The 15,433-nt window shown below is 41.6% G+C and overlaps 1 protein-coding gene across 4 annotated transcripts in view; it reads left to right on the top strand.

Annotated features, from left to right (window-relative positions):
- usp24 (ubiquitin specific peptidase 24) overlaps window positions 1-15,433 on the top strand; it is a 44,555-nt gene that overhangs the window by 9,187 nt on the left and 19,935 nt on the right. Inside the window, exons 8-31 of one of the 4 annotated variants that reach the window (XM_028586809.1) lie at window positions 336-401; window positions 734-808; window positions 2,291-2,449; window positions 2,573-2,687; window positions 2,828-2,931; window positions 3,660-3,767; window positions 3,869-3,964; window positions 4,703-4,864; window positions 6,678-6,770; window positions 7,364-7,471; window positions 7,579-7,728; window positions 9,049-9,180; window positions 10,706-10,817; window positions 10,927-11,003; window positions 11,157-11,297; window positions 11,554-11,607; window positions 11,700-11,815; window positions 12,002-12,068; window positions 13,189-13,299; window positions 13,399-13,497; window positions 13,750-13,923; window positions 14,010-14,095; window positions 14,174-14,309; window positions 14,463-14,609. In XM_028586809.1, the coding sequence (XP_028442610.1) occupies window positions 336-401; window positions 734-808; window positions 2,291-2,449; window positions 2,573-2,687; window positions 2,828-2,931; window positions 3,660-3,767; window positions 3,869-3,964; window positions 4,703-4,864; window positions 6,678-6,770; window positions 7,364-7,471; window positions 7,579-7,728; window positions 9,049-9,180; window positions 10,706-10,817; window positions 10,927-11,003; window positions 11,157-11,297; window positions 11,554-11,607; window positions 11,700-11,815; window positions 12,002-12,068; window positions 13,189-13,299; window positions 13,399-13,497; window positions 13,750-13,923; window positions 14,010-14,095; window positions 14,174-14,309; window positions 14,463-14,609 (2,688 nt within the window). Of the gene's footprint in view, window positions 1-335; window positions 402-733; window positions 809-2,290; window positions 2,450-2,572; window positions 2,688-2,827; window positions 2,932-3,659; window positions 3,768-3,868; window positions 3,965-4,702; window positions 4,865-6,677; window positions 6,771-7,363; window positions 7,472-7,578; window positions 7,729-9,048; window positions 9,181-10,705; window positions 10,818-10,926; window positions 11,004-11,156; window positions 11,298-11,553; window positions 11,608-11,699; window positions 11,834-12,001; window positions 12,069-13,188; window positions 13,300-13,398; window positions 13,498-13,749; window positions 13,924-14,009; window positions 14,096-14,173; window positions 14,310-14,462; window positions 14,610-15,433 lie in introns of all 4 variants that reach the window. The other 3 variants (XM_028586810.1, XM_028586808.1, XM_028586811.1) reach the window with 3 other exon arrangements.

The following is a 15,433-nucleotide window of genomic DNA, read 5'->3' as shown; positions in this document are numbered from 1 at the left end:
ACAGCTGGAAACTCATCCACACATCTGTTTACCCTCACACGGCACCAGTGAAAACCCAGTAGCACTTTAAACACAATGTGAACTCTGGCCTGAACACTTAATTGTAGGAATGGTAGATTGCTGTTGTTGTGCAAGTCTTTTTCGATAAGCCATCAAAAGTGACCCCCGTGGATACATCCCGCTCTCACAACTATGTAAGGCCGATTATTGTTGACGCTCCTGCAAAAACAGAGAGATGGAAAGAACAATTCTTATCATAGTTTATATAGTCATACTCAGCTGGTATTAATAAGTTGAGTCTGAGTTATTCTGTCTCTTTCCCTCTGCCGACACAGTGTGTGTCAGCTCTGGTCCAGCCTCTTGGAGTTGGTGCGGAATACCTAAACTCCAGCCTTGTCCAGGTGAGCCGTCTCATCTGCACACATGTACATAAACACACTTGGAACATCCAGATGGATGTTTACTGACCCTCATCTGGTTATTTGTATCCTTTTTTCCCAATTAGTTCAACTGCTGCTACTGTGTGTACCTACGCTTTCTCTATTTCTCCTTATATTGTGATTCCATCTTGTTAGTTTGTTTTCTTTCTAACCTTGTTCCAGTGCTATCCGTTGTATTTGTTAATATGACCCTTGTATACCATTCCGATTTTTATTCTATTTTTATTCGCTGTATTCTCTTATTGTTTTGCTGCTGCAATGGCCAACAATGTTTCATATTGTTTTTTTCCTAGCCCATGCTTGATCCAGTCATCCACAAGATGATCACATATGTGCAGAACCTGGAGGAAAAGGACCTCAAAGACAAGGTAGCGTTTAGCCATTTGTGTATTTATATTTGTCACCCTCTTGTTATTTAAAGGCGCAGGGACACAAACACTTGCCGATTGTTCGGTTCCCGGGTGTGGTACGCCCGGCTTGTGTGTACCTTTTTGGATAGGGAAGCCGGTGAGGCAGGGTTCAAAATTAGCACCACCTAATAGCCAAATGCTGGTATATTATGCAAGTGGCTGGTAGATTTGCTTCACTCACCAGCCAAACAAACAAAGGTAATCTATTGAGAGGCTGGTCAAATTTCAACATTCATTAGCCATTTGGCTAGTGGACAAAAAAGTAAATTTTGAACCCTGCGGTTAGGGATCGGGTCCTTGTTGCTGCAATAGTGACTCCTATTGTCCTAGTGTCTTTATGAACTTGGTGGTTAGGGCTGCACGATATTTTGTTTCATCGTCTACATCGTGCATGTGCGATAGTCACATCGCAGGATGTTGCGATGTTGACGCTAAAACTTATTTGCTGCTTGATAGAAAAGTAAACTTTTCACCGTTCTCCTTTGACATGATTGTTACCGGCGACCCTTCCCCTTTAAGACAGGTGGTCATGTGATGTAACGTTAATCCGACGGGGTTTGTTATGGGAAGTGAGGCTCTCTGTGTGTAGAAAAGTACGGTAAGCGGCAGCTGCCACTGACAGTGATGCACATGCTTTTCCATGGGTAGTGAAGCTACAGTAGTCAGTGTTTTATGTTCGCTGCAAAGATGAACCTCATAAAGCTGCTACCAGCTGGGCAAAAGCTAATATAGTTAGCTTTAAGAAACAAGGCGTCTGTCCCAACTATCGTTACGGTTCGGAAGCCGCGACGCTGGAAATGTAAAACTAATCTACAACAGCAGTCTGTGTCTGATATAACGTCATTTACACTTATTTAAGTGTTCTTGGATACACACTTTGTTGCACATGTGTGACATGCAGTCTCTGCATGCACAGCAAACCACCAATCACAATCAGTGTTGATCAGCTTATCTATCAACCAAAGCAGGCCCTGCTAGTCAACCACAACCTGAAATTTAGAGGAAGCAACATATGTTAATAGTATTATATTGTATACACAATGGTGTCATTGTGTATTTCTTCCTGATTTCCCTCTCCAAAATCACTTCAGAAGAGTAGTCACAGCGCTTACTTGCTTTGGTTTTTGTAAAGCATTAAAGTTCAACAAAGATATATGGTTCACATAAGTATTTTCCTTTTTCCTTTTTATTTTCTATGTAGATGCACTCCCCTACAAAATCACCCCAGTAGTTGAGAATGATTTAGTATTTCTAAATAGCGCTATTTTTGTCATCTTGTAAAAATTAGTCTTTTTTTTTTTTCATATCACAATATATATCGCAGGGAGAAAAAAATATTGCAATGTCAGTTTTTTCCAATATTGTGCAGGCCTATTGGTGATTGTGACTTAACCAAGATGTTATGACTTAGTTTTTTCCTCATTTGTCTGTTAACCGTAGCGTCTGGTGAGCATCCCAGACCTGCTGTCGGCCATCAAGCTGCTGTGTATGAGGTTCCAGAGGGAGCTGGTCACTGTGGTGGATGACCTGCGGCTGGACACATTGCTGCGCATGCTCAAAACCCCCCACTTCTCTACCAAGATGAACTCCCTCAAAGAGGTCAGCTCTTCTAGGCTCTGAACTCTCGGGCCTAAACTAGACAACATTTCTGGGTGTTGCAATTCGTTTTTGATCTCATTTCACACTGTTGTTGTGTATCTTGTTTCTGTTTCTGTTGATCAGGTGACAAAGTTGATAGAGGAGAGTACAGTGTCGAAGACGGTGAAAAATGCCATTGACACAGATAAACTTTTGGACTGGTTGGTAGAGAACTCAGTCCTATCAATAGCACTGGAGGGTAAGAAAATCCATCACTTCCTGTGCCACTGACTAAAATTGAATGTGTCACACTTAAACAAACAATTGAACTCTCTAACCACTTACAAACAAGACAGAAATCCTCAAAGTGGTCATTCAATATTTGTTTTAATCTCCCAGGTAACATTGACCAGGCTCAGTATTGTGAGAGGATTAAGGGAATCATTGAGTTGCTGGGGAGTAAACTGTCGCTGGACGAACTCTCCAAGATCTGGAAAATACAGGTCAGCACCAGTGCACACATCACAAGAGTAATCGCGTCATGTCTGTATTATTTATCAGATTTTCATTAACGTTCTCATATTATGCTTTTTGGCTTTTTCCCTTTCCTTTATTGTGTTATATATCTTTTTTGTACATGTAATCAGTATACAAAGTGAAAAAGCCCAAAGTCCACCCCAAAGGGAATTTCCATCTCCAACAGACTGCTCCAAACAGTTCTATTGTAGTCCAGCCTTTACTAATGTGTCACTTTGTAACATGTTAAAACGCTTGCCTAGCTGCTAGCGTGGCACGCCCTCATACTCTGCTTCTGACTGGCTAGTAGTCCTTACCTAGCTACTGCGCATGTGCGACTCCCAACAAAGATGGAACAGAAGTGAGATATCTCACTCTGTAGCTAAAACAGAGAGCTCTACACACAGGGTGAAAAGGGGAGCTGCAGCAATGTGCAGTACAACAAATATATGGTGTTTTTTGAAAATTAAACCATGTAAACCTTTTCTAATATAACCTCTAAATACAATTATTAACCTGAAAATGAGCATAATATGAGCACTTTAAGCATGTTGAAGAAGTTTTTTCTGTTTGCTAAACTAAACTGTTGGCATATTTTATGTACACGGAAGCATTGCTGATACCTTATGTGTTAGCACGTATTTGTGACAAATGTTGAAAAAGAGAAATGTCCCTGCTTTTGATGGACCTATTGATTCTTGTGTGGCCATTTCAGGCGGGCCAGTCATCAACTGTGATAGAAAACATTCATACAATCATCGCTGCTGCTGCTGTGAAGTTCAGCTTTGATCAACTAACCCACCTCTTCGTCCTCATACAGAAGGTCAGTGCTGTCTCTGTGACTTTTGGGAGTAAATTGGCTCAATGAAAAGTAGTTTGTAAGTCTGTTTCTAGTGTTAATAATACGGTTTGCATGTTGTTTAGAGCTGGGAGGTTGAGAGTGACCGCGTGAGGCAGAAGCTGCTCAGTCTGATCGGAAGGATCGGCAGAGAGGCTCGCTCTGAAACTACAACAGGAAAGGTACGTTGGTATATCTGATATCCTGTCAAGGCTCAGTACGTTGACTACGTTTACATTCACATAATATTCTGTTTTTTTTTGCCCTTATTGCAATAAAGACAATATACCGACTAAGCTGTTTACATGGCTAATGAACGTGAATATTCCTCTAATATTTCTGTCTACATGCAGCCGCGCAAAATAGTTTTTTTTTTGTTTTTTTTTAAGTGGCGGACTTGTTCGACGATGCGAACACAGTGTCACTGTTTCAGTCCTTCAACCACCGTCTTGAAAAGGTCGCCGCAACGACGTTTGGGCATATCCAAAAACCTGTTGATATCCAAGTCTTTCATAATGTTTAAAAAGTATAGCTGTGTTTCTCCCCTGACCGTAAGCCGTAAACAGGCAAGAGGCTGTAAACTCTTGTTAAAAACCCAGATTGAGACGCATATTCCGAATGCCCTGTATACATCCAAAGAATGCCTCCAAAACCCGAATAATATTGGCATATCCCACGTCTTAATCGAAAAAGGCCTTCTTTGAGAATATCCAAACGGAATATGCTGTTTACATGACCTGTATCAAAATTTGGAACATTGTCATATTCGGAATAATGGTGGAATATGGAATATTAGTGTGCATGTAAGCGTACCCATTGAGGAGTAAATGGATAAACAGATGTGGAAAACTACAGTATGCTCGGCTTCATTATTAAAGTGCAGTCTGAAGCATCTTGTGTTTTGTGTGTGGTGTGTTCAGGTGCTGGAGGTGCTGTGGGAGCTGGCTCACCTCCCCACCCTGCCTACCAGTCTAGTTCAGCAGGCGTTGGAGGAGCATCTGGGGATTCTGAGCGACGCCTACGCTGTCAAGGAGACTGTGAAACGCAGTTACATCATTAAATGTATTGAGGACATTAAGAAGGTGAGACGCGCATGCTACAGATGCGTAGTATTGTCTGTGTAGATGTGGGGGCAAGTGTTTATTTCAATTCAGTGTTTTACAAGATCATTCCAGGATCAGCTCTCAGAGTTTTTTGTTGTTGTTTATTTTGTATTTGCATATGATAGGACAACACTGTTCCTTGTTGAGCTCTAAAATGCAACTCAACATCACTCTCTGGCTTGCTTGTCAAACAAGTGTCTATCATGTTTCTGGTATATAGAGAGATAATTACACATTAATTTCCTCTCTTGTTTGATTCACTTCCTCTGACTATACCAGGAACACTGTGACATAGGCCGATGTCACCCAACCTCTCCCTTTTTACTCTCTCCTTTGGCAATCTTCCTGTTCCAGAGCTCTGCCTCCATAATTGAGCTTATTTATGAAGATGCTAACCAACTAATTTTCCATAATTCCGTCGGAATTGTTAAGGATTTGTCAAATAAATTTGACCGATTCAAGAAAACCACACATATCATTGTTAAACTCAGTGTTAAACTAAGTTCTTTAAAGGTTAACCTTTTTTTTTTTTACCACTTTAATTGATTAAAGTTATTATTAAATAGTCGACAACATGCTGTATAACACACGTTAATGTAGTTGTAAGTAGATATACCTAAGTATTTAATAATGTATCTGTCATTGGAGCCTGGTGTATGAACAGGTGATAAATGACAATATAGTAAAACACCGTAGTAGTGTGAATTTTCCCAGTCGGGTACTAATTTTTTCCGATTATTGTGACACTACATAAGTGCAATGTTACCAAAAGTAAAAAATAATTTGTGTCGGGCCTGGGTAGCTCACCTGGTAGAGTGCACACTCCTATATAGAGGCTTACTCCTCGACGCAGCAGCCACGGGTTCAACTCCTACCTGCGGCCCTTTGCTGCGTGTTATTCCCCCTCTCTCTCTCTCTCTCCACTTTCAAGTCTAATAAAATAAATCATAATAATTTGTGTAGCCCCGTGATTCAGATCTGCTCCAAAATAGAATACGTTCTTCCTTGGCCCATGCTGCACGCTTCCACCACGTTTCATGGAAATCGGGGCCAGTAGTCCTTTTTATTTATTTTTTTCCTGCTGACAAACAAACCAACAGACAACCCATAACCTGCCTGACTGAGGTACATAAACACTTAAAATATCTTTTATATCTGATTACAACTACATTATAGTGTGCTATAAACCATATATTTAATGTTAATTAAATCGTAATGTTTAATGTAAAGTGTTACCAAATAGTCTTGATTTATTTATGGGTACTGAAATGATTAAGGGTAGAAGTAAACAAAAGCCTATGGAAGGAATTAATGTGTATTTAATATTTACATATGGGAAAACAAGGGCCAGTAAAAAATATGCGGTAACACTTTACTTGAAGGTATCGACATAATCGTGACATGACACTGTCATAACTATGACATGACACTGTCGTGACAAAGACATCCTCTGGTAATGTCATCCTGGTTAATGTCAACTTGTCATTACAAAGACATCCCAAACTAATTTAATGTCAACTTGTCTTGAACACGACAACTTCTGGTAATGTCACTTTGATTAATTTGAAGTTGTCATAATCAAGACAACCCAAACCATGTCAACTTGCCATGACAAAAACCGAATGACACTTAATGACAGAAGTCATAAAAGTTTATGACTTGTTTATAACGTTGATGACACATTCATGACAGAGTCATGTCATAGTTATGACATGACACAAGTAAAGTGTTACCAAATATGCTTTAATTGTGCAGATTCAAGCTGCCCCTCAAATGAAATGTATGTTTCTAGACTCACACTCAGGAGGACTGTAAAGGCAGCGACACTCAAAGCTCTTTTCTTACTGGCACTTGGGGCAAGAAGAAAGCTAACTCTTTGGCCAAAGTAAGAGAAGAAGCCCACATAATTCCACTGACCAATCTGTATCCAATCTCACTGCTTCACGCCTGCCAACCATTCGTGGAGAGGGGTTTCATTGGTCACGGGTTGATAAGCTCACACTTGATTGTAACGTGAGGGAGTTTAACCAGGTGTATGTTAATCTTCTTCTGCTTGCCTCACTAAGAGGGTTTTGGCACTGACTAATGATTCCACAGTGGTGTTGATCTTGTCCTGGGTGGGAGCCTGGCTGCATTAAATGAGTGATTTAGCTGCTGGATGAATGGTCAGCTTTGGTGGAAGAGCTCGCACATTGACTCATGCAAAGAGGAATCTAAGCCTCGGATATATAAAAGAAGTACATGTTTGATATTTGATTTGGACTTGAAAAGCATTTGTAAGAGAACCAATTTCAACGTGAGCATATTTTAACAGTCAAAGGCTTTTACATCCCTGGCTTTGGTTTTCTTTCTCATGTTTACACACCTCCAAAAACAGTGGGTCTGTGATGACAAAGAAATCGAATGGCAAAATCTGATTAGCCCGTTTGTGTGCTCATTCTGCTTTAGTGGATATCATTATTGTGTGTCTGTGTGTAGGCTTCTCAGCAGAGCAGTCCTCAGGCGGTCTGGGTGGTTCCTGCTCTCCGTCAGCTGCACGAGATCACCCGTTCTTTCATCAAGCAGACCTATCAGAAACAAGACAAGGTAACACAAACACTCACGCAAGCAAACAAACTTGTAATCAAAATTGTAATCGCGATTACGTAATCTGATTATTTGCACAGCTCTAACCCGTCCCTGCCTCCCCACAGAGCATCATCCAGGACTTGAAGAAGAACTTTGAGATTGTCAAACTGATCACCGGATCCCTTGTGTGCTGCCATCGCCTGGCCGTGACCGCTGCGGGAAATAACGGCCTCTCAGGCTCAACTCTGGTCGATGGACGGTACACCTACCAGGAGGTTAGTCCAATTTTCTCTCACAAGCTCTTTTATTACTTAAATTAAATTTCAGGAGTCAGGACCATATTTATTTTGTCTTTTAATTGATCATCTTTACTTTTCTATGGAACTTTAGTGCTCAGCAAAAGTCAATACACCCATGCTAAAGTTGAATAAAAAAAAAATCATCTTTTGGAAATTGATCTTAATGCCTTAATTAAAAAAAATTAGGAAAAATCCAACCTTTAAATACACCAATTTTCTTTGTGAATGAATAATGTATCGTAAATAAATAAATGTTCTTCCTTAAAATACAGGGGGCATAATTATACACACCCCTGTGTTAAATTCCCATAGTGGCAGGCAGATTTTTATTTTTAAAGGCCAGTTATTTCATGGATCCAGGATACTATGTATCCTGATAAAGTTCCCTTGGCCTTTGGAATTAAAATAGCCTCACATCATCACATACCCTTCACCATATCTAGAGATTGGCATGGTTTCATTTCAGTTAAGTTTGCATTGAGAGATAATCTTATGGAAAGTACCCCATGCCAATCTCTAGATATGGTGAAGGGTATGTGATGATGTGGGGGGGCTATTTTAATTCCAAAGGCCAAGGGAACTTTATCAGGATGCATAGTATCCTGGATCCATGAAATAACTGGCCTTTAAAAATAAACATCTGCCTGCCTCTATGGGAATTTAACATAGGGGTGTGTATACGATATTTTAAGGAAGAGCATTTTTTTTTATTTACGATACATTATTCATTCACAAAGAAAATTGGTGTCCTTAAAGGTTGGATTTTTCCTCTTTTGTTTTTTAATTAAGGCATTAAGATCAATTTCCAAAAGATGATTTTCTTTTATTCCTCCTTTTTTTTTTTTTTTTTTTTTTTTTTTTTTCTTTTTTAGATTATTTTTGGGGCTTTTCCACCTTTTTAATCGATAGGACAGCTAGGTGAGAAAGGGGAGAGAGAGGGGGAAGAAATGCAGGAAATCATCACAGGTCGGACTCGAACCCTGGACTTCTGTGTTGAGGCATAAACCTCTCAGTATATGTGCGCCTGCTCTACCAACTGAGCCAACCCGGCCACTTTATTCCTCTTTTTAGTCTACTTTAGCATGGGTGTATTCACTTATGCTGAGCACTGTATATCGCAGCTCATACAAATCATTGATTGATGAATCATTATTTTGACAGTAATGTAATTTGAGGCATCATTTTATCTGAGCTGGCAGGTTAACACAGGAAGTTATCCAACTTGAGTAGCACAGTATGTTGACAGTGTGTGTTTGAGGGTGAAGGTGACATGCGTCTCTCTGAATCTATGTTTAGTATCTGGACAGCCACCTGCGCTTCCTGGCCTTCTTCCTCCAGGAGGCCAGCCTCTACCTGGTCTGGAACAGGGCCAAGGAGCTCTGGGAGTGCCTGGTGTCGGGCCCAGATGTCTGTGAACTTGACCGTGAGGTATGAAAACTGTTATGCAAATGAAAGCTTTGTCCTTGGTCCATTTGTTTTTGTTTGCAACCCTTTCTCTGGATGATTGCTCTGGGTGAACAAAGGGACTGCAAACATTAGCTGTTTGCTCCACTCTCTTTAAAAAAAAAATTTAAAACAGATTTCAAAGGCAGGTACAATAATACATAAAAATAAGTTAAAAATATAAACTCTTATGTCACATTTAAAATGATCATGCATTTTTTAGATTCTGGTTAATGATACTGTCTCAGAAATAATAAACTTTAACTTAACTTAAACCTACATTGTGTAATTTTTTGAGTTGATTCTTAGCAAAAAACCCTTTGTTCTTTCACAAATATACTATGTGCTCATTCATGTGGAATTACTTCCACCAACTAATCAAAGTATTCTCGTAAGCGTTACAATCATTCAGAATAAATACGAGTGAGTCGCTCGAATGACTGCAGCCATGAAGTGCCTCCATCTTTAAAGCCCCAGTGTGTAACGTTTGTAGTTGTTTGTTATCAAAATCTGTATTGCCCTTCACAAACTTGTCCTTTTTCATGAATATTGACCACCACCATCAATTTCAAGTATTCCTATTGGCTTGGAATTTTACATTTGCGCTTGCATGAACTGGGGTAGACGCTCCATAATGATGGGCCATCTTGAAATACGTTAGCCGGTAAGGGACAAACAGGACGTACTGCTCCGCCTTTTGCGTTTTCGACTCACAGCTGCTGCTAATGGATATCGTAGCTTCCCGGCCCCGGCATGTTTGAAGAAGGAAACATGGAGGACCACAGGTTTTCAAAATCCAAATTTCAGGAACAGGAGTCTTCTTCTTCGCCCAGAAAAAGAAAACGGATAAACAATGGAGATACTAAGAGCTAATTTCGGGTTCGGCCACCGTAGGAGGAAGGGTTAGAAAGTAATATTCACTCTCTTTCACCGCTAGATGAGAGAAATTCTTAAACAGTGTAGCTTTAACTTTGTCTTTTTTTCTGAATTTGGCATTAAATGAATAAAGCAGTGAGTAAGTAAGAGTTTCTCATTTAAAAAAAAAAACTCTACTTACGATAAAAATACTAAAAAAGCAAGAAAATATTGCGTTTTAACAATTTCTTTTTTTTTGCCAATCTGATCCTTATGTTACTCCATGCTGTTCCTTGATTTGTTACTTTATCTCCTGTTTTGTTCGCTGTACATTTCGGTTAGAAATCTTTCAAGCAAAGCACTTAAGCCACACATAAGATGGAGCGGTGTACAGATCAGATGTCTGGTCTGTGTGTAATTTTGTTGATCTGACTGATTTAATTTGTTGCACTCACACTAAGCAACCTTCCTCTGTCCCAGTATGGAATCTGGTCTTTGCATAGTTCAGTTTCCATGTTTCCATTTTAACTGACCAATGGTAGTGTCTGCAACAGCTGCTTCTTGTAAACCAAAGGAAAATAGGCAGAAAACACAAGTCCTCTATCCAAGATTCAGTTCAATGACCCCTAAACATGTTGTGTTTCCATATGTGCAGATGTGTTTTGAGTGGTTCACCAAAGGACAACATGACCTGGAGAGTGACGTTCAGCAGCAGCTCTTCAAGGAGAAGATCCTAAAACTGGAGCCCTACGAGATCACCATGAATGGTGAGAAACTCTGCAAGGAACGTGCACCATCGACAGAATCATAGGATTCAGGATTAGGTAATGAATACCTATGTGATACAGCAGGTAACATGTTCTACGTGTCTCCTAGGTTTCAATCTATTTAAGACCTTCTTTGAGAACGTCAATCTGTGTGACCATCGCCTCAAACGCCAGGGCACTCAGCTGGTCAGTCCTTACTCACAAGTTTCTCTTTTATTTTTTTACCAAAGATGTGCACAGCTACTGTTGTTGTCTATGGGATCTGAAATACACATATTTATAGAGTGAAACATATCTTAAATAAATAAATATTTCATTTATCATATGGTCTGATCTCAGTGTGTGGAGCGCCTTGACCTGGCAGGGATGGATTTTATCTGGCGCATCGCCATGGAAACCCCTGATGAAGAGATAGCCAATGAAGCGATCCAGCTCATTATCACGTATAGCTACACCAACCTCAATCCCAAAATGAAGAAGGTCAGTATACGTGTCTGCGCACGCTCTCCTGTGGCTCACTCTTCTAGCAGTTTCCTCATGTGTGTCTTACTGTCTGAGAAGAACAGCATAACTTAAGATGCTGCCATCTTGTTTCAAGCCATCATTTTGTATTAAGTGATTCATTGGAGTATTTTGTTAGAAGTTAAAAGTAAACCAATTTGAGTGAATTAGTGTGCTCTGTCCCTTTTTATGATACTTGAGACCACATATAATATTAACTTTTACTTTGTTACAGGACTCCGTGTCTTTGCACAAGAAGTTCATAGCTGATTGTTACAAGCGACTGGAGGTAAGGAGAGGAATATGTTAATGTTAGGAGCGATTGTGCCATTTCACAGAAAGCAACACCCGAAAGCTCATATCTGTTTCTCTTTTTCTCAGGCAGCCAGCTCGGCCCTGGGTGGGCCTACTTTGACTCATGCTGTTACCAGGGCAACTAAGATGCTGACGGCAACTGCCATGCCGACTGTGGCCACATCTGTACAATCACCATCCAGGTACAGAGGGGGGTTTGGGTAAGAACATAGTTAATAAACCTATTTAAAACACATTTGTTTAAGAGTGTTCCTAGACAGCATAGAGAGTACATTTACACTTGACAAGTTAAACATGTTTTTTTTTTCTTCAGTCTGTTGAAACTCTTCTGTGTGTGTGTGCGTGTGTGTGCGTGTGTTAATCTGTAGATCCACAAAGCTGGTGATAATCGAAAGACTGCTGCTACTGGCTGAACGCTACGTCATCACTATAGAGGTAGGTCCTGTCTTCTTCACTTGGAAGTAATCAGTGTATTACCAATAGTAAATGGCGGCCAGCATGCCCCAGTTTGTAGAAGCGGGAAGGAGTACCGAGTGAAGCTGATGTCCCGCTGCATCCATCTGTTAGTTGGAGTTATTGGGCCCTGTTGTAACGATCTAAGCACACGGCGTAGGTGTGTTTAGGGCGTGTCCAAATCCACTTTTGCTAGTTTGACAGCGGAAAAAAGGTTCCGTGCCCCGGGCGCATGGTTCAAAAGGGTTGTACTTAGTGTCTTCATTAATTCATAGGTGTGTTTTGGGCGTAACATGCAATAAACCAATCAGAGAGTAATCTCCCATTCCCTTTAAAAGCCAGGCGCGTTTGTACCTCGGCGCATTGCTATTATTATGGCAGATTTGCACCGTAATATTTTTATTTCTAATCCTCTGTGTGTGTGCTGCTGCGCGTTCCTATGTGTGTGTAACAAGCATAGTGTGCACGCGCTGTGCATGAGCCTATGCACATTTTACTAATTCGCTGTTAAAGTAACTGGTCTAAAGTCTATTGACTTCAGACCAGGTTTTTGTTGGTCAATGGCACGATCACTTACCGCTGCCTCAAGATAGCAATACACACAGAATTCACCTGAACACACCTCCCTGTAAGACCAGCACCATGGGAGCAAAGATGGGCGCAGGTGCATTTGCTATTTAAACGACGCGGGCGCTGGACGGGAAACTGACATTGCGTTGAAATTGCGTTGGTCTTAAAATAGCAAAGACACTTGCGTTGGTCTTTGCGCTGCGCTGTGCTGCGCCGGGTGCAAGATGGGGCCCTTTGAAACACCAAGGGCCTGCTTCTCCAAACTGGGGGCGTGCCAACCGCCATCTACTGTAAATCCGAACCATCCCTTTTAAGACTGTTATCATTTTGACAATACATGTGGATCCTTTCAAGGAAGATATTTTATAATATTTATGTACTTTTAAGCCTCTTGGTGTGTGTGTGTGTGTGTGTGTGTGTGTGTGTGTGTGTGTGTGTGTGTGTGTGTGTGTGTGTGTGTGTGTGTGTGTGTGTGTGTGTGTGTTTCTGTGTGTTTCTGTGTGTTTCTGTGTGTCTGTGTGTTTCTGTGTAGGATATGTACTCAGTTCCTCGCACTATTCTACCTCACGGGGCCTCGTTCAATGGACACCCTGTCACTCTTCACATCACCTATGAGTCAACCAAAGACACTTTCAGCTTAGAGGTAAGACTTTTCCTAGTGCCCTGTAATACACCATTTTGTGGTGTGGGGTTACATCTACAGAGGAAATAACCCTTCTCTGTGTGTTTGTGTGTCCTGCAGACCCACAGTAATGAGACAATAGGAAGTATCCGGTGGAAGATAGCTGAGCACTTGAGCTGTCCGGTGGATAATGTCCAGATCTTTGCCAATGACAGCGTGGTAAGTGACAGGGACCCCCCCCCCCCTCTTTGTTTTAAAAATCCCCTCATTCCCTCATCAAATTATTTCACTCCTCTCCCAATCATGTTTTCGCTAAAGCCAGTACATTACAACATTGCAAGCTACAATGCACAGTAAATTCTTGTTGGTCCGCTGTATCTATTGTGTGGCAGAGGAAACCCAGGCTCGAACAACCTCACTCCCTGTTTTTCTCTCACTCCTACCCTCCACTTTTCCTCCACCATGTGTTAGTTGACCATGAATCGGGACCAGAAGCTGCTGTCCCAGCTCAGCTTCAGCGACGAGCAGAGCCTGACTGTGAAGAGCTCAGGCACTGGCACTCCCTCTGGCAGCTCCGAGTCCTCGGCCTCCGCCTCGAGCAGCTCCAGCTCCGCCGTCTTCAACTCCGCCTACGCCTTGGAGCAGGTACCAGCTGAGACATAACGAAGTTGTGGACACACTCGGGCTTACATCGGTTCTGACACACTGTGCCCATGTCTTTCTGTCTCCAGGAAAAGTCCCTGCCTGGCGTGGTGATGGCTTTGGTGTGTAATGTGTTTGAGATGCTTTACCAGCTGGCTAATTTAGATGAAACCAGGTAAGATAGTAAAGTTACATAGACCTTGTTGCCAACAAGACGGGACTGTATATTTAGTCAGTATATTATAATCTCTAGGATCACTCTTCGTGTGAGGAAGCTGCTGCTGCTGATACCAACAGATCCAGAAGTGCAGGATGCTCTAGACAACTTTGTTCCCAAAGAATCCAGTGTCTGGAGCCACCAGGTACATCAGATGCGTTCTGGTCATATGGTAACTACCTTGGCTGAACGTTGACACTCTCAGTTCTCTACCTTTCTATTCTCATTTTATGTTTTTGGTCCAAGTACCTGTGTTGTAATACATCCATATACATCTTGCCCTAGCTCTCTGGTTTACACATTCCCTCCTGTCTCTTTTCTATAGAAGACACTGTTCCAGGGTACAGGCTCTCGTTCCCCGTCTATGGCCTCCAAGCAGCAGCACCAGCCCAGTGCTGCATCCATCTTGGAGGCCCTCTTCAGATCCTCGGCCCCGGGCATGTCCACCTTCAGAGTGCTGTACAACCTGGAGGTACGCGCACACGTGAACATACACACTGTTAAACACAGCACATCATTTTCCAGTATATAACCGCTCTTCCCAAACCTAAAAGGTAAATTAGTTGGCTTAACTACTATACACATTTGACTGTTTACCAACGTTTCCCACCAACTCTGTCATAAAGTTTGCAGATGACACTACTGTGGTAGGACTTATAACGGGCGGGAGCGAGTCCGCCTACAGACATGAAGTGCAGAATCTGTCTGAGTGGTGCTCTGCCAATAACCTCATCCTAAACACCACAAAAACAAAACTCATAATAGACTTTAGAAAACATAACACACACCCCCAACCTCTCTTCATAAATGGTGAGTGCGTGGAGAGAGTTCATTCATTCAAATTCCTGGGCATCCTTATCACGGACTGTTTCTCATGGTCAACTAACACCACAAGAGTGGTCAAAAAAACACAGCAGCGCCTTCACTTCCTGAGGATACTCAGGAAAAACGACACAAATGCGAAGCCCCTGGTGTCCTTTTACAGATGCCCCATTGAGAGCATCCTTTCATACTGCATCTCTTGCTGCGTGTTCCGCTGCAGACAAAAAGGCTCTGCAGAGAATTATCAAGATTGCAGAAAAAAAATCATTGGTCGCCCCCTTCCCTCCCTATCAGATATTGCACTCATCCGCACTCCCTAAAGAGACAAGAACATCATCAAGGACAATACTCATCTTGGCTCCCACCTGTTTCAATTGTTACCCTCTGGTAGACCTTATAGGTCTATACAATGCAGCACCAACAGATTTAAAAATAGGTTCTTCCCAAATGCAATAGTTTCCCAAAACCCAGTCA

The sequence above is a fragment of the Perca flavescens genome, chromosome 9 (assembly GCF_004354835.1).
Source record: "Perca flavescens isolate YP-PL-M2 chromosome 9, PFLA_1.0, whole genome shotgun sequence".
Classification (NCBI taxonomy): Eukaryota; Metazoa; Chordata; class Actinopteri; order Perciformes; family Percidae; genus Perca; species Perca flavescens.
This window is presented reverse-complemented; position numbering and strand designations above follow the sequence as displayed.